Source organism: Mastigoproctus giganteus, chromosome 4 (genome assembly GCF_048544385.1).
Source record: "Mastigoproctus giganteus isolate SK-2022 chromosome 4, ASM4854438v1, whole genome shotgun sequence".
In the NCBI taxonomy this organism is placed as follows: Eukaryota; Metazoa; Arthropoda; class Arachnida; order Uropygi; family Thelyphonidae; genus Mastigoproctus; species Mastigoproctus giganteus.
The window spans coordinates 94267289-94287302 of record NC_143578.1 but is presented as its reverse complement, the minus strand read 5'-3'; the positions used below and the strand labels follow the sequence as shown (position 1 = coordinate 94287302).

At 39.5% G+C, this 20014-nt stretch overlaps 1 protein-coding gene across 2 annotated transcripts in view; it reads left to right on the top strand.

Annotated features, from left to right (window-relative positions):
- Positions 1-20014, top strand: part of LOC150086921 (F-box only protein 33) — a 145326-nt gene that overhangs the window by 34803 nt on the left and 90509 nt on the right. For both annotated transcript variants that reach the window (XM_090371680.1, XM_090371681.1), the window contains exon 2: positions 6555-7246. In XM_090371680.1, the coding sequence (XP_090227806.1) occupies positions 6555-7246 (692 nt within the window). The remainder of the gene's footprint in view (positions 1-6554; positions 7247-20014) is intronic.

Here is a 20014-nt window from a genome sequence, read left to right as displayed (position 1 = left end):
TTGGTCTGGCTTAGGTCTTTTAAGACCTGTTCTGTTGTAGAAGTGATCTTGATCTCGCCATCGTTGTCTTGGTCGACCCACATATCTCTTGCCTGTAAGTTTGTAGTTAAAGGCTAATTTTGGGATCTGGTCTGGGTTCATTCTTTCTAGGTGGTTGATCCATTTATTCTGTAGTTTTCTGATACTGTTTTATGTCATTTGCTATGTTATCTACTTTTAATTTCTCATGGATATCTAAATTTCTTTGGTGGTCTAGTCTTGTAAAGCCTAATAATGGTCTTAAAAATCTCATTTGTGCTGCTTCTAGTTTGTGTGCATCTTTTTATTTATGACCCAAGTCTCACAGCTGTAGTAGAGGGCTGATTTTGAACTGTTGTTGTGCAGTCGTAATTTTGTTTCAGTTGTCATTTGTTTTCTGAAGTGGCATTTAATTGTTCCATTCATTTTATTATATTTTTGTAGTTTAGTATAGATTTACCTTCATTTGATATTAAATTTCCCAAATAGGTGAAGTCAGATATTTGTTTTATTATTTTGTCATCAATAACAATTTTGACTTTTTGTGTTTTTTCCACATAGTCCCATTAATTTTGTTTTCGCGGTGGAGATTTTCATCTCGTACTTTTTTACCTATTTTATTTAGTTCATTTGCTGCTATCTGTAGTTCAACTGTATTCCATTGGTAACTGTTTGTTTCCATTCTTTAATAATTTTATTGATGTAGATATTAAATAAATTTGGTGATAGTACACACCCTTGTTTGACTCCTTTATTGGTGTTAATTGTGTCTGAGAGTTGACCATTAAAATAGTTTATGCAGACTGTTGAGTTTTTATATAGGCTTTTTTTCAAGTTGGCATCCTATTTTGTCAACTTGATATCAACTATACCAACAAATTGAAATAGCACTTGTTACTGTTTGCTGGAAATACAAAACAGTTAAGTGTTTTGTAACTCAGATCACTGGCCAAAATAACTTCCTTAACAAGTGGGACTTTCTTCAGTGATGAATTTTACCCAAGGCCATCAGAGCTATTTTGTCTTTTCAGTCTAAATTCTCCGGAATAAGTTGGATTTATTCTTCGTTCATCAGCAGCTCCATCAAGCTAGCCACTTGATGTTGAACCTAATATCTGGATTCATGACAAGGTGTACAGAAAAGTATTTTAGATTCTCTCATTTTAACTTTTGCAGACATGTTACCTCCAGTTTCATTGAGCTTGTTATATTTTTATTTTATACTGCAGAATAGTTTAGGGCTAAAGCCTCAGGTTACATAGGGAGTTAAATGACGTACAAGTTAGTGCGATTGTATAATTTCTGTACGTAGCCAACTACTTAAGTAGTACTTAATGATGCCAATTACGACTTCTTAAATAGTTGGCTACGTACAGAAATGATGCAATTGCACTAACTTGTACGTCATTTTTATTTTATTTCATTCCTTTGTCAAAGCCTTAGTCTATTATTTCAATCCTAATTTTACTCCACCCCTATTACTTTTCTATTTCTATTCATTCCTTTTCTCTCTCTCCAAACTGATAACCTTTTTTTTTTTCCTCTTCTCTAAACTATAATTAGCATTAGCATTAGCAGAGGCATATGATGCAAGAAAGCAAGCTTATTCAGCATCAGCCAAAAAAAAAAAAAAAAAAAAACCCACTCCCATTTCACCCCTCCGTTCGTTCGAAATACCTGTCCAGTTGAGCTTTAAATTTGTTTAGGCTATCAACTTCAACAACAAGTGATGGAAGTCGGTTCCACCAACCAACCACCCGCTGGCCAAAGGCAAATTTCCGCACATCTATCCGACATCCGTCCTTCCTCAATTTGAATTTATGCCCTCTGAGGTGATTATTCTGAGAAAGATGAAGAATCCCATTGGCATTGAGCATGCTCAAACCATTCAAAGCCTTATACACCTCTATCAGATCACCTCGCCGGTGCCTAGTCTCCAAACTCTGTAATTTGCAAAACTTAAGCCTTTCTTCGTAAGAGCAACCCTTTGTTCCATTTACTAATCTTGTTGCCCTTCTCTGTACCCGTTCCAGCAGCTCTACATCCTTCTTGAAATGAGGCCTCCAGACCTGTATACAGTACTCAAGATGTGGCCTTACCATTGCCTTATACAAGGGAATAATCACCTCCTTATCCCTGCTAGAAAAATTCCTGTATATCATTGACAAGACACCATGAGCTACTCTTGCAGCTCGTCTGCACTGCTCAGAGAACTTCATATCTGCCTGCACAATTACCCCCAGGTCCTTTTCATTCTCCACCACTGTCAGTGTAGTACAGCAGAGTTGATACGTTGCTCTGGGGTTACTGTTTCCCATATGCAGCACTTTACATTTGTCAATGTTAAACCTCATTTGCCACCTCTCCGCCCATCTGTTCAACCTTTCCAGATCCTGTTGCAGCAGCATAGCGTCAGTATTGTCCTTAACGACCCTGCCAACCTTTGTATCATCTGCAAACTTGGACATTAAACTTGATATCCCATCATCAATATCATTCATAAACACCGAAAACAACAACGGACCCAACACTGAACCTTGAGGAACTCCACTAATAACATTAGTCCACGTTGAGCAGTGTCCATTGATTACCACTCTCTGTCTTCTGCCACTCAACCATCCCCTTATCCATAGCAGCAATTTTCCTCCAATGCCACACTGCTCCAATTTGTGCAGCAGTCTTCCATGTGCAACAGTATCAAAAGCCTTTCTAAGATCCAAATATATAATATCAAAGTTATTCCCTGCATCCAGTTCTTTTGTGACTACATCATAGTATCCAATCAAATTGGTCAGGCAAGACCTGCCCTTAACAAAACCATGCTGCATCTGAGCTATAACTGAATTCTTGTCTAGATGATCCTGCAGTGCTTCTTTAACCAGTGCCTCCATTAATTTACCTGGAACAGAAGTTAAACTAACAGGTCTATAATTACTTGTGTCAGCCTTTGATCCTCCTTTGTGAATTGGGGTTACATTTGCACATCTCCAGTCTATGGGTACCTCCCCTGAGTCCAAAGAAGCTCTCATAATTATGGCTAGGGGTTTGCATACTTCCTTTGCTGCCTCCTTTAATATAACTGGATAGATCCCATCCACCCCAGGTGCCTTTTTTATGTTTATCCTCAACAATCTCTCCTCCACTTTCCTCTCAGTTATTACAAAATCATCCAGCTCACTGCCAATGTTTACTTTACCTACATCATTCTCCTTCCTGAATAACTCCTCATGCGTGAATGTAGATGCAAAATACTCGTTTAGATTGTTAGCCACCTGAGCAGGATCCTCAACTGTTGAACCATCAATATCCAGTGGACCAATCTGATTCATCCCTTTCCTTTTCGAGTTCAAGTATGTAAAGAACTCTTTTCTGTTTTTCTTTGCATCCTTTGCCAAGGATTTTTCATAGTCTGCCTTTGCCTGCCTAATCTCCTTTGTGACTTGGTTACAGACCAACTTATATCTATCATAGGCTTCCATGTCACCCATTAATTTGTATGTATCCCATGCATTTTTCTTCTCTGCCACATGTCTCATTAGTTCATCTGACAACCATTTAGGCCTAAACCTTGAACAATATTTCTTAGTTGGTATGTAAAGCCTAGTAGCCTCCAAGATTAGTTCCTTGAATGCTTCCCATTTTGAGTTTGCTGTTGGTAACATCATCAGTTGGTCCCACTGTATAGAATTTAAATACTGTCTCAGACCATCATAGTCGCCTTTACGAAAACAAAAACCCTTCCCTTTACCTCTGATGGTAGTTACCTCCTTGAGTAAATCCCACTTCAACACACTGTGATCACTGCCACCTAGTGGTTCATTTATCTGCAGGTTCTTAATGCATGAAGAATCACTACTGATAATCAGATCAAGAGTATTGCTCCCTCTTGTTGCCTCATGAACATGCTGATGTAGAAAACAATCATCCAATAAATCCACAAAAGCCTTGCTAGTGTGCGAGTGACCAACCCACAAATTCCAGTCAATATCTGGGAAATTAAAGTCCCCCATTATAAGACTCTCTGATTTACTGGCCCACTCTATTTCCCTGTACAATATCTTATTATACTCATCAGAGTCATTAGGCCTATAGCACACTCCTACTCTCAATTTTGATTTCCCTATGCTTATGTCACACCAAACTGACTCGACACTGCCCTGTCCATCGATGTCGACTGGCTTCACTTCCTTGGACTTTATGTGTTTCTTAATTAATAGCATAACCCCTCCTCCCCTCCTGTCCTGTCTATCCTTTCTATACACATTGTATTCCCCAAATTCCAGTTCCGCATTACTTATATCTGTGTGACACCACGTCTCTGATATCCCAACAATATCTGCCTTTGATGTTTTGAGCAATACCTCAAATTCATCAAATTTATTTACCAAACTCCTAGCATTGGTGTACACGCAGGTATACATGCACCTGTTTCTATTCTTAGCTACTCTAACACAACCCATGTGTTTACTTGTACCGCAATGACTACCAGAAGTCTCTGAAATATCCTGCATCTTGTTTTTCAGACTTCTGCTCATTTCAATAGAAGCAGTGCAAGAATCACTTCCACCTCTGCCACTGGCTACTGTTAATCTATTAGTCCTTGTATCCCCCCCAACTAGCAGTTTTCCGACCCACCTAACACTGCCTCGACAGCATCAGCAAAAATTCTTGCACCCTTTCTATTTAAGTGTATCCCATCCCTGTAGAAGCAATCTCTCCTGTTAACAAGTACAGTCCAGGCTGAAAAAAAATTCTACCCCTTGAGCCTTGCACAATCCCTCCAGGGCTGAATTGATCGACAAGGCTCTCATCATATACTCCCTCCTATCGTGTCTGGGCAGAATTGCAGACACTTTCAAGTTCAACCCTAATTCACGGCTTTTTTTCAACAGTGACCTGTACTTGCTAAGTAATTCCGCCGGTCTCCTACTCTTAATATCATTAGTGCCAACGTGTACAACTATATCACCTTTTGTGCCCTTAAAAGATGATATCCGCTCTACAACGTCATCAACCTTTGCCCCTGGCAGACATACCCTGGTTATAGGTTACTCACTCTTTATTACCTTTCTATTTCCCTTCACTCTTCCATTTTTCTTTTCTTCCCATTGATGTTATCACTATCTAAAATTCATCATGGTCGTTGAGGTTTCTCTGATTATCAGTAGCCCTAGCACAGGAAAATTTTTCTTTCTTTTCTCTCCCTTTCCATATTTCTTTTACTTTATATATTTTAAGCTGAACCTTTATGGCATGTATTTTATATCTGAAACAGAGACAAGGGCTTATTATTGGCATCATTACTTACAATCTTGATGATTGGTTCTTGAAAAGTGACACCAAGATTGTATGTTGTATCTGTTTCCTTAGTATTATATCAATTTTATTATAGTTATTTTTTTTTTTATGTATTACTTTGATCTATAAACTAATTTTACTCCACCCCTTTTACTTTTCTATTTCTCTTGAATCCTGTTTTTTTTATTTTTCTTCTCTAAACTGATAACTTTTTTTTTTACCTTTTTTCTCCTCCTGCTATCTCTAAACTAATTATTCTCACTCTTTGTTATATTTCTATTCTATTTTTTGTTGTCTTCTTGTTGATTGTATCACTAAATTATATATGTATATATAAAAGAAATGTAAATTAGACAAAAAAAAAAAAAAAAAAAAAAGCAGAAGAGCAAAAAAAAGTAGCCCTCTGATGAGAACGGATATAATAATTGTTTTTATCTGTTCCTTGTGGTTCGTCTTATGTCTATCTTCTTTAGTGATAAATTCATTAAGTGGTAGGTCATTGTGTTGAATGCAGCATTAACTCTATCCCTTTTAGATACAAAATTCCTTGTGAATCATACCGTTTGTCAAAAAAGAAAAACAAAAAAACCCCATGATCAGCATTGTCTTGATCCGGGACTTCTGTAAATGCACTACAAAACATAAATAGTTATAAAAACATCCCCCCCTCCCTCCAAGAGTATACCATGTTTTCGTTTTATCTTGCATGAATAGAAGAGTATATCGCTTCAAGACTAAATATTTCTCTATCTAGGTGGTAATAGAAAGCTAACAACAAACACACGAAAACAACAGTGTTGATACCCATACTATTGCAAAATAACTTGTAACAAATGTGGCAGTGCTAGGCCTGACAGGTCTTCTCAAGCTCTGGGAAAATATAAAAAAAAAAAAAAAAAAAAAAAAATGCTGAGTAAAAAATTTGCCTATATTTAGAAGATCAGAGATTTTTATCTTCATCCAGCAGTTAACATGGGTTTATTATTTTCGAGTTAATCTCACAGATCTAGCACTATTTGTGGAGGGTTGAAATTAATCTAAAAACCTAAGTAAACCACTTTACTTCTAAAGTGGATTTTGTCTGGTAGTTATCCTGAGTTTGTTCTCATGGCAGTATAACTGCACATTATATTTAGGTAACATGCAGTTGGTTATGTTTTATAGCCACTGTTTGTCTTTATTTTTTTAATTTTATTTTTTTTCAATTCAATTTAATTTCAATTAATTTTTTTTTTTAGGTACACAGCAGTTCTTAAGTCAGTAATTGTAAATAGTCATTCTCTACAACACATTTCTTTTGGATGTGTGGAAGAACTTCTGGAGCACACAGAATCCTATCTTAATCTGTTAGGGCAACATCATGCTAAATCATTGCAGTCTCTTCATATTGCAAGCATTAAAGAAAATCCAGATCACTATGCACTACTTGATATTCATGCATCCATGTTTGATCCCTTTTGTAATTTGCAGACTATAAGTATCGATTATGATTATCTCACAGATCAGTTACTGCTGGTCTTATCTAAACCTCACAAGAAACCACTTCGCTCCTTGAATATCCATGTTCATGGAATTGACATTGAGCATCCTGGTCTTTCAAACAGTGCATGGAGCCAATTGAGTAATTATAGTCCTTCTCTTGAAGTAACAATGACACTGTTACATTCCTATGATCCTTCTTCTCTTCTTCAAGACATTCTCCATCCCAGTATGCCTTTGACTCACTTGAGATCTTATTTTAGTCCTGGTTTAGATGGAAATTTCCTTGATATGGTAGCAGCACTTAACAGTAGTACACTGAAGTCAGTTGTTCTAATTGAAAGTTTAAGTGAAGATTTGACTCCATCTGAGACTTTTTTGACAGTACAAGAAGATCCATTAGTGATGCTTGCTTGGCGATGTCAGAAGTTGTCCTATCTGACAGTCATAGGTAAGGTATTTAAAAATATTAAATTATTTAATCGATGTTTTGTACTTTAAATTGAATATAAAAGAATGTGCATGATTTCAATTAAAGTAATACCTTGTGTATAGAACATACTGAGATGTACTTTGAAATGTACATATCTGCCAACTTTTACTTTTTTTTTGTTTTTGTAAAATTTATAAGATGTATGTTACAATTTTATAAGTGGCTTCCTTTTCTAGAAATTTCCATTCAATTTGCATTAAATATTTTTTAATTATGTATTCTATGTCTTCTCATTGTGGATATAAGCACAACTATACTAAGCACAACTTGTATTCTGAAGAATACAAGTTGTGCTTAGTATAATTGTTTACAGATAATATTCACAGTGAAATAAATAATTCCAAGTTAGCATTAATAAAACTGATAATGTCTCCATTATCAGTTTTATTAATGCTAACTACTACTACTACTATTACTACTGTCTTTTATAGTGGGACAGTTTTGAAAGAAGCTAAAAATTTTATAAGAATAGTAATTGAACACAAATGAAAACAAAATAAAACAGTTTTTGCAAGCACATAGTTTTGGTTGAAGCGATCACAATCTAAAATCATAAATCACATATGACGGGCATGTGCAGTTGCTTGTTCTATTAATTTTGGTTTGCTTTCCTGTTCTATGAATAAATAGTTTTATAGATACATTGATAATATATTTTTTTAATATTTTATTTGAAGTTGGTTTAATCAATGTTTATTGAGTGGATGGAATTTTGAAGTATGATAGTAATCTACAATTGTTGAACCATCCTGGTTCTTCACTGTAATGCATAACACAAACGTGTTTTCAGACTTATTAAAAGGAGAAAGGAATTAATATTATCTAGCTCAATATCCATTCTTAAATTTTTAAATGACTTTATATCAATGAATGTGGAATTTTATATTTGTAATGCTGGCACTACCCTTGTTATATTGGAAAAATTACTCAAAAATATTAGTACACAGAATTTTTGAACATTTAAAAATTTGTCTTAAAAAATTCATAAATATTATATACCAGTCTTGTCAAAATGTGATATTTCCTAAACCAGCAGCCACATTTTCTGAGCATGTGTGTTTGAGGAAATTCTGGAATGTAAGCATCAGAAATTAATCAGTGTGAAATCGAATTAAGTGTTTGTGTTCTTTAAATTTCCCTCCTTTCTCTTAGCTGTACTACTAAAGTAAGAGGGACATTTAAGAAGTGCATGGCCTGAGTATGAAGGGTTTATTTCAAGAGGTTGGTAACATTTTACTTTTCAACATAGTCCCTTTTGGAATCAATATACTTTTGCCACCAATGCTGCAGTGTGTTGATTCCAGCTGCAAAGTAAGTTTTTTCTTGAGTCTCCAGGATTGCATCCACTGTATCAGTGACATCACTATGACACTATGGTGGGAAAATGGATGCCAGCCAGATATACAGGGTTGTTAAAATTAGAATATCCCTATATAGACACTCTGGAGGGAGTTCTAAGGCTCATACTAAAGAGAAATTTGCACAACAGGTACAATAAAGAATGTACTCACCATTTATTGGAAAAAAAAAAAAATTAGTTACAAAATTTGTCACTTTATGGCACACACATTTGCATAATCTTAGTTAAGATTATGCAATTAACACAAGTTATATGCCTAATCATAAGTTATTGCCACAGCGCCACTACTCAGCTCTGCTGTACTGTGTAAAAGCAAAGCATTCTCTTCAAAATCATACAGTAGATGTGTGCCTGCACTACAGCAGCAATGCCAACAGTGTTGCAGGAAAAGGCGCTGTTAGTGAAGCTGTATATCGGAACAGCAACAATGCATCTGTGACTATCAGAAAATTCTGGCGTCAGGTGTGGACCTATGAATGTTTGTGCTGTCCGCAAAATGATTGCAATATTTAAAGCGACAGGACTTCTTGGTGTTCAACCAAGTAGAGGTCGAAAACGAGTGGACTCCTCTCGTGCTGATGTGGCTATGGCTGTCGTGGATTTATCATGTCAGTCTCCATGTGGTAGCGCAAGTGTGCCAGCTGTTTCTCATGAAGTGGACATGCCGTATTCCACTGTAAAGCTAGTGATGCGTCAGGTGTTGCGGTACTATCCTTACAAGATGCACATGCTACAGCATCTAGAACATGGTGATGCAGATATTTGTTTCACATATGCACTTCAGTTTCTTGCGCAAATGACAGTGGATATCACTTGGCCATGGAACATCCTTTGGAGTGATGAAGCTTTTGCTTAAACGGCCAAGTGAATACGCAAAACGAGTTTTCTGTTGCCCAAATGTGCACAACTGTCGCATTTGGGCAACAGAAAACTCTAGTTATCCAAGAGGTCCCATTGCATTCTCCAAAAGTGACTGTGGTGTGGATTTACGGCTATATTCATGATTGGACCATATTTTTTTGAACAGTTAACACCGACTGGACCTGGCACCTGTTCCGTCACTGGACAGCGATATTATGAAATGTTGGAAAATTTTGCAATACCAGAGCTGCAACAACATTGGGTGCCTTCAGGATACCATATTCATGCAAGATGGTGTGCCATTCCACATCTACAAAGATTTGCTAAGGCTTTACAGACGAATGGGTCATCAGCTGTTGTTTCCAGACATCTTGGCCACCCCGATCACCGGACCTCACCCCATGCGACTGCTGGGTTTTTTGAAGAACCAGGTGTATCGGGAAGGATGCCAAACTTTGGCAGATCTGAAGGACAGCATTAGACGTCATGTGCTGGCTATTCCAGTTGACATGTTACGTTCTGCTGTAGAAAATGTTGTTCTTTGAATGGAAACTGTTGTTGACCAAAATGGAGGACACATTGAACAATCATAGCACTGTTCAAGTGATTTGTATTGCCACGGCACCATATAGTGACAAATTTTGTAACTAATTTTTTTTTCCAATAAATGGCGAGCGCATTCTTTATTGTACCTGTTATCCAAATTTCTCTTCAGTACGGGCCTTAGAACTCACTCCAGAGCCCTCTACATAGGAATACTTTAATTTTTACAACCCTGTATTTTCAAATTAGGAAATAGGTGAAAGTATAATGGGGCTAGATTTGGAAGCCATACTCTTGCAATGCGGCCATGGCGGTGACAGACTTGTGAGCAGGTGCATTGTTCTGGGAACAAGACATGTTTGAGTTTTCCTTGATATTGGTCTTCGCGTTTTTACAAAAATTCCTCTCCGGGTCTGCATAACATGCCCCTGTGACTGTTTGGCCTTTCCGAAGGTAATCCACTAGCAACACTTCATCAGTATCCCAAAAAAACTGATCCCATCACCTTGCCAGCAGAAGGAATCAACTTAGCTTTCTTTTGAGGGGGGAGAAGGAGCGTTCCAAACTGTTTCCACTGTTTGGACTGTGCCTTTGTGTTTGGCTGAAAGTGATGGACACACAATTTATCTATAGTCACAAACTTTGGATGGAAACTTGCTAGATCTGCTTGAAAATGATGCTAAAGACTTGAATCTTGTATATTTTCGATCTGTTGTCAACAACTTTGGAACCCATTGTGCTGACACTTTTTGTCATAGTGAGAACCTGTGTTATTTTGTGGTATATACTTTCAGGTGAGATGCCCAAGATGCTGGCAATCTACAGAATTGTCACTCATCAATCAATCAATCATCACTTGATCGTGCACGCTGAACTTCTGGAGTGATAAATGTTTCAGGTTCACCACAGCATAGGATATATTCCAGGCTTTCCCTCTCTTGTTTAAATTGTTCTGTCCACTTCTTAACCATTGAATAGGAAGGGGCATCCTCCTCTACTGTTGTAACCATATCCTCATGAATTGCCTTTGGCATTAGTCCTTTTTTTCTTCAAAATATTGGATGACTGCCTTATGACTTTTTTTTTTTTTTTTTTTTCCCTGTCTTTTCTCATTCACATAACTTTGTTGACTTCAAGACCTGTAATTAAAAGAAGACGTTATTGAAACTGCATGAAACTTTGTGGTTTACTATTTGAAGTGTTATACATTAAGTACAGACATTTTTAACCCGTTGATACTCAGGCCATGAATTTTTCAATCCCTCCCCATAATGTTCTGTTATTGAAAATATCCTGTGTGTTATCAGACATTCAGCCTAAAACACTGATGGATCCAATATCTCTCTAATACAGAAGATTTAGGAGAAGTCCGGTTGGCATGCCTCCCTAAAATCCACTCGTGCACACCTTGATGGCAAGCTCTGTTACGTCACTTAGGTGGCAACGAACGTGTAGAGTGGTTTTCTTCAAGACACCTGGTCAGCGTGAAGAGGAAAAGACCAAACCCTCCAGCATATGACAGCACGACAAAACAAATGGCCCTCAGTCCCCAGCAGCTTTCACTCTCCCTCTTACGGCAGCGAGAGGATCAGAGTGGAAGCAGAGGGTGCTAAGAATCTCTGGGTACGACCAGGCTGCCATGCACGGAAACTGAACTTGGCCTGTTATAACGTAAGATCATTCATCGGTGAAGACAGGATATTAGAACTGGAAAAGGAATTAGAAAATGTGAATTGGAATATCATCGGTTTGGCTGAAACAAGAAGAAGAAATGAATCACTTATAAGTTTATCAAGTGGAAATCTGCTGTACGCCAATGGAAACAGTGAAAGGAGTGAAGGTGGAGTTGGGTTTCTGGTCCATAAAGATTTTAAAAACAACATTTTGGAATTCAAAAGTACATCACCAAGGGTGTCAAGACTAATACTCAAGATTTCTAAGAAGTACAAGCTAAAGGTTATAATGATTTATGCACCAACATCGAGCCATGATGATGAAGAGGTTGAAGAAATGTACACCGAAATTGAGTCTTCTAGATGAGCAGAAAACCCACTATACTATTATTATGGGGGACTTCAATGCTAAGGTTGGAAAAAGACAAAACAGTGCAGAAAGGGGAACTAGAGGAAATTTTGGAATTGGTGAAAGAAATGAAAGAGGAGAAAGACTTGTGGAATTTGCAGAATCTCAAGGACTGTCAGTAATGAACACTTTTTTCAAGAAAAGGGTGAACAGAAAGTGGACATGGAAGAGTCCAAATGGATTAACAACTAATGAAATCTACTTCATCCTCACTAACAGAAGATATATTGTGAATGATGTTACCGTCCTAAATAAGTTAAATGTTGGAAGTGATCACAGAATGGTAAGATGTACACTTGATCTAGATGTAGGAAAGGAAAAAACTGACTCGAGCAAATAATACAAAGGTCTTTGAGATAACAGAAGAGGAGAAAAAGCAGTATGTACTGGAACTTAAGAACAAGTTTGACTGCTCAGGACCAATATATCGACGAGAATATTACAACTTTCTGGAAGTGATAAAGCCCAAGAAACCTATAGGGAAAAAGAAATCCAAAGAAGAAGAAGAAAAAATTAGTCAAGAAACACTTGTCATGATGAATCGAAGATGACAAATGAAGAGCAAGAAAAACACTGACAGGGAGAAAACTGAGTATACTGAGTTATGCCAAGCCATTAGAAAGAGACTCAGAGAGGACATAAGAAGATTTAACACAAGAAAAGTAGAACAAGCATTAAGGGAAAACAAAGGATTTAAATCAGCAGCCATGAGCAGTAATACAGAAAGACAAATGATACTGAAACTGAAGAATAGCGATGGTGTACTTATAAACAGCAGAGAAGGCATAATTCAAATAGCAGAAGACTACTCTAGAGAATTATACAAGGAGTGAGGGAATGATGCCAGCAGTGGGGAAGATGGATTGCAAAGTAGCAACACATATGACATACCCGATATTCTTTCTGATGAGGTAGAACATGCATTGAAGAAAATGAAGAATCAGAAAGCCCCGGGGGAAGATGAAGTTACTGTAGAGTTGTTAAAATTGGGAGGAAGAGACATGAGACAAAAACTGGCAAGACTCTTCACAAAATGCATTAGAAAAGGTGTGACGCCTAAGCAGTGGAATAATGCAATCATAGTTTTGCTGCATAAGAAAGGAGATAAATCAGAAATTGGAAATTATAGACCAATCAGCTTGTTATCCCACATCTACAGGTTGTTCATAAGGGTCATTACTAACAGGTTAGAAAGAATACTTGATGAGAATCAACCAAAAGAGCAAGCTGAGTTTAGGACAGGATTCTCAACTATGGATCACCTTCACGTAATATCACAGCTAATGGAGAAAGCAAATGAATATAAAACACCATTATGCCTGGCATTTGTGGATTATGAAAAGGCATTTGACTCCATACAGCATAAGGCAATGTTTCGGGCACTGGAAAGACAAGGCATAGATACCCCGCATATTATGATTTTGAAGAAAATATATGAGAGTGCTACCTCCTTTATTAGACTAGACAAAGACAGTAGGAAATTTAAAATCGAGAAAGGAGTTCGACAAGGAGACACAATATCTCCGAAGCTATTTACTGCTGCCCTTGAGGAAGCTTTCAGAAGATTAGACTGGTCGCAGAAAGGAGTCAATGTGAACGGAGAGTACCTAAACCATTTACAATTTGCAGATGACATTGTGGTCATAAGCCATGATCCCAAAGAATTAGAGGAAAATCTTAATCAGTTATGCCCAGTTAGTAAGGATTTTGGACTAAAGATGAATATGGCTAAAACAAAAGTAATGATGAACAAGTATGCCACGGAAAGGGAAATAATGATTGAAGGAGCAGTAATTGAAAAGTGGAATCATATACTTATCTGGGACAGGTTATTAGCTGTAATAATGATAAATGGCTGGAAGTCAAGAGAAGAATAAATTTTGGATGGATAGCATTCAGGAAATATAGTCACATACTGAAGAGCAATATCCCAGTTTGTCTGAAACGTAAAATAATGAATCAATACTCCCCACCATGACTTATGGAAGTGAAACTTGGGCACTCACCAAAAGAATGGAAGAGAAGCTGAGAACTACACAGCGAAGAATGGAACGAATTATATTGGGAATCAGACTGTTAGATAAGAAGAGAAACACATGGATTAGGCAGCAAACTCAAGTAAAGGACATTCTTATCAAAACTAAAGAACTAAAATGGGCTTGGGCAGGACACATAGCTCGAAGACATGATGACAGATGGACTAAGAAAATAACAGAATGGTATCCAAGAGGAGCTAGAAGAAAACCTGGAAGACAAAGTCGGAGATGGATAGATGAAATTCATGAGTTTTTGGGTAGTAAATGGATGGCCAGTACTCAAAACAGAAGGAACTGGAAAGTTGCTGGAGAGGCCTTCATCCTGCAGTGGATTGAAAATGGTTGATGATGATATTGAAAATAATAAAACTCAAGACTCCTGATGACATTGAATAGCAGTGAAAAACATTTTCAGTAGAATGTATTTTTTTTCAACAGTGAATTTGAATGTGTAGCCTGTTTTTTTCTCTCACCTTCAATAAGATATTTCATGTTTTAGTTTCATGTGCTTAGATTTTAGTCTGCTGGCTGATTTGAGAGCTTCTGGAGTTTTCTGACTCCTGCTGCAGTGGTCAGTTTCTAGACTATTCTCTCCTTAGTAAAAAAAGGCCTAGGTGCTCTGGATTCATTACGAAAATTTTATTTTGTTTCTCAGAGCAAACTAAACTAGAATTACAATTAATAAGCTTTCGGCTGGGAGGCAGCCTTCTTCAGATTGAATACATGAATGGCAGTTGGAATAGAGATGTGCACTGCCAGTGAGGCGCGTGCCTAATTGTTTGCTGATGTTTGTGGCTGTGACATATGGTGGTGACGTGGCCAGCGTTTGTCTATGGATAGAATTACTGCCTCTGTGATGGGGTTAACTTGGCAACCACTGTTCCTGTTCAAAGAGGCATCTGATCATTTTATATTATATTATTCCAACCAGGTGCGCTTTAGGTAATGGTGGGACTTGTCCACAACCACGACATCGCGGTGTGGGTCGATGTCGTGGCGGGTTGTCCAGACATGCTCGGCGATAGCTGAGTGTTCTACATCTGCCAAACGGATCGCCCTTTTATGTTCTGAGAGACGTTTCGCGAGTCGACATCCAGTCTCTCCAAAGTAGCAGCTGGTGCAATCACGGCAAGAGATGCGATAGACCAAACCGCTCTGTAGAAAAGTGGGGTCGGGTGTTTTTTATGTTGGAGATAAGAGAATGCAGTTTCTTGCCTGGGAGTTGGATGCACTTTATCCCATATGATTTTAGGATTCTACCGATCTGTTGTGACAGGTTGGGGTAGTATGGGATAAATGCCCTCGTGGATGACTCGTCACTGTTGGCGTTGCTGTTGGCCGTCACGTTGTCGCGTGCCTGTAGATCACACCTGTCAAGGACGTCGATGGGATAGCCACACCTCGTAAGGTCTACTTTGACTCTGGTGATCTCTTTGCGTCTTTCATCTGCGGAGCTAGAGTGTGTCCAGGCGCGAGTTAGCAAGGTTCGGGCAGTAGAGAGGAGGTGGCCCCGCGTGTGTGCTGACCAGAAGTTGGTAAATTGGCCAGCACACATAGGTTTGCGATAAACAGTCGTCTTCAAGCATGTGTCTTCGCGCCAGACAAGTGTATCTAGGTATGGTATAGAGTTGTTCGACTCCAGCTCAATCGTAAACTTTATGAAGGGTGATAGTGAGTTGAGGTGGGTTAGGGGTCGTTGACCTGAGTCTCTAGGGATGACAACGAACACATCGTCTACATAGCGACACCAGAAGGCGATGTGATCTGGCACATGTGTAAACGCACGTCCCTCTAACTCCTCCATCACTGTTTGCTGTGACAGAGCTGACAGGGGAACCCATGGCTGTGCCATGTATCTGCTGGTAGATTGAGTCGTTAAACATGATTGCACCCCCTGTTAAGCACAGTCTGAGGGCGGCGGCAATGTCATCAGGCGTCAGCCTAGTTCTGTCGCTAAGGGTTTCATCGTTGTCCAAGAGTTGTTTTGCACAAGAGATGGCAAGTTCCACTGGGATGGAGGTAAATAGTGATATTACATCGAATGAAGCCATGACTTGATCTTGTGAGATGGATATAGAGTGGATCCTTTCTATGAACTCAACACTGTTGGAGACGGTGTAGGTGGTCTTGCCAACTAGAGGAGAAAGAAGTCTCGAGACAAACTTGGACAGCTCGTAAGTCGGTGATCCACAGCAGGATACAATTGGTCTTAGTGGTGTGTCTTCTTTGTGCACCTTCGGCAGGCCGTAAAACCGTGGGATCTGACACCCGGAGGCACGGAGGTGATTATGGGTTGACTGTGTGATTTTTTCCTGTTTCAGCCAGCTGTTGATGAGGATATTCATCTCTGACTCCCATCGTTCCAAAGCTCTGTTGGGGTTAACGGCTAAGGGTTTGTAGACGGCAGAAGTGTCTCGTAAAAGCAGTAAGGCTTTCGCCATGTAACCAGTGCAGTTCATTACAACCGTACAATGGCCTTTGTCCGCCGGTAGGATCACGATGGACGAATCCTGTTTCAGTGCCTTCAGGGTAGAAATCTGCATACGGCTGAGGTTTGAAGAGACGGGGCGAGCGTGGTGTAGAACTGCTGCAGTCTTCAACCGGATAGCGTTGGCGGTATCTTCCGGGAGGCGTGATAAGCTCGCTTCCACACCCAAGGCGATATCGGTGATCGGTGGGTGCTTTGGAAGAACGGCAAATGTCATGCCAAGGGTCAATAAGTTTATTTGTTCTGCAGGTAACTGCTTGCTGCTTAGGTTCAGCACAAAGTCCTTACAATTTGTGAGAGGGTATTATGCTGGCGACGAAATTGTTGGGATTCATTAAATAAAGTATTGAACTTACGTTTCTGTCGGGCACAATAACGATCTGATTCTCTGACGGCCTGGTAACATAAAGTATTGATAACATTGGTGTAGACCGGATCGGGAGTCAAAGCTTTAAGGTCGGCTAGTAGGCATGCTTTGATCGCTGAAGCACGTTGTATGTCATGATGGAGGCAGCCAATCCATATGCGCAGAGTCTTGAAGCTGAAGCTCCGACAGGCACGTCCCATACGCTCATTAGAAAACGGTTGTTTGTACCGAAACCCTTTCGGTATAATCTTGTTAGCTTTGCACATATGTGCAAACCTCAGGTGCTGTCTGGCATGGGCTATAAAGATAAAATCTTTCTGTAGTCTCACGACCATATCATATGCTGGTTGGCCAAGAATAGTCCGAACATAGTAAAAAAGGCCTAACGTGCTCTGGATTCATTACGAAATTTCTCAGAGCAAACTAAACTAGAATTACAATTAATAAGCTTTCGGCTGGGAGGCAGCCTTCTTCTTCAGAAGAAGGCTGCCTCCCAGCCGAAAGCTTATTAATTGTAATTCTTCTTGTAATTCTTGTAATTTATTCTTGTAATGAACCGCGCTGATTACATGGCGAAAGCCTTACTGCTTTTACGAGACACTTCTGCCGTCTACAAACCCTTAGCCGTTAACCCCAACAGAGCTTTGGAACGATGGGAGTCAGAGGTGAATATCCTCATCAACAGCTGGCTGAAACAGGAAAAAATCACACAGTCAACCCATAATCACCTCCGTGCCTCCGGGTGTCAGATCCCACGGTTTTACGGCCTGCCGAAGGTGCACAAAGAAGACACACCACTAAGACCAATTGTATCCTGCTGTGGATCACCGACTTACGAGCTGTCCAAGTTTGTCTCGAGACTTCTTTCTCCTCTAGTTGGCAAGACCACCTACACCGTCTCCAACAGTGTTGAGTTCATAGAAAGGATCCACTCTATATCCATCTCACAAGATCAAGTCATGGCTTCATTCGATGTAATATCACTATTTACCTCCATCCCAGTGGAACTTGCCATCTCTTGTGCAAAACAACTCTTGGACAACGATGAAACCCTTAGCGACAGAACTAGGCTGACGCCTGATGACATTGCCGCCGCCCTCAGACTGTGCTTAACAGGGGGTGCAATCATGTTTAACGACTCAATCTACCATCAGATACATGGCACAGCCATGGGTTCCCCTGTCAGCTCTGTCACAGCAAACATAGTGATGGAGGAGTTAGAGGGACGTGCATTTACACACGCGCCAGATCACATCGCCTTCTGGTGTCGCTATGTAGACGATGTGTTCGTTGTCATCCCTAGAGACTCAGGTCAACGACTCCTAACCCACCTCAACTCACTATCGCCCTTCATAAAGTTTATGACTGAGCTGGAGTCGAACAACTCTATACCATACCTAGATACACTTGTCTGGCACGAAGACACATGCTTGAAGACGACAGTTTATCGCAAACCTATGTGTGCTGGCCAATTTACCAAATTCCGGTCAGCACACACGCGGGGCCACCTCCTCTCTACTGCCTGAACCTTGCGATCTCGCGCCTGGACACACTCCAGCTCCGCAGATGAAAGACGCAAAGAGATCACCAGAGTCAAAGTAGACCTTACGAGGTGTGGCTATCCCATCGACGTCCTTGACAGGTGTGATCTACAGGCACGTGACAACGTGACGACCAACAGCAACGCCAACAGTGACGAGTCATCCACGAGGGCATTTATCCCATACTACCCCAACCTGTCACAACAGATCGGTAGAATCCTAAAATCATATGGGATAAAGTGCATCCAACTCCCAGGCAAGAAACTGCGTTCTCTTATCTCCAACGTAAAAAACACCCGTCCCCACTCTTCTACAGAGCGGTTTGGTCTATCGCATCTCTTGCCATGACTGCACCAGCTGCTACTTTGGAGAGACTGGACGTCGACTCGAGAAACGTCTCTCAGAACATAAAAGGGCGATCCGTTTGGCAGATGTAGAACACTCAGCTATCGCCGAGCATGTCTGGACAAGTCCCACCATTACCTAAAGCGCACCAGGTTGGAATCGTTAAATATAAAATGCTCGGATGCCTCTTTGAACAGGAACAGTGGTTGCCAAGTTAACCCCATCACAGAGGCAGTAATTCTATCCATAGACAAATGCTGGCCACGTCACCACCATATGTCACAGCCACAAACATCAGCAAACAATTAGGCACGCGCCTCACTGGCAGTGCACATCTCTATTCCAACTGCCATTCATGTATTCAATCTGAAGAAGGCTGCCTCCCAGCCGAAAGCTTATTAATTGTAATTCTAGTTTAGTTTGCTCTGAGAAACAAAATAAAATTTTCGTATTCTCTCCTTACCTGCTCCATGCGTATCAATGGATATATGAAGCAAATCTCTCAGACAGGTTGGTCAGTCAGAGTTTTGAGTGTGTGAGTTAATGGTGTTACTTATTAGTAAACTTAGGCTCAAAATATAGTTTTGGGTACCATTTGCAGTTATATAGTTTTCATGTTAGTGTTAATTCCTGTATAGCTTTTGTTGTGTTTGGCGATTATACAATTAAATCTCATGGATATACTTTAGTGCCTATTAACATGTTCACCTCCGGAATGCTAATGAGCAAATGCTAATTTGCCCCAAAACGAAGAATTGCCGTTTTTGTTCCTCTGTGCAAATTTGTGTCCTTCGAATTGTCAGTTTATGAGCACTGTAAAAGGAAAAACACGCGAAATGAATGAGTTCACGTGTGAAATCGTTCATTTCATGTGTGATATTGGCACACCGATTGAACCATGGGCCATTGCAGTGGCAGGCAAACTTATTTTACTTGTGACCCCTTTATTAAATATAAAATTGTTGCGACCCCTCAATGTAAACCCCAAGATAGGATGGCCAGATTTTTAGAGAAGAAAAATGGCATTTTATAAATTATGTAGTAGAAAATTTTATTCAAATACTGAGAAAGGAATAAAAAAATTGTTTCCATTTTAATTTGCA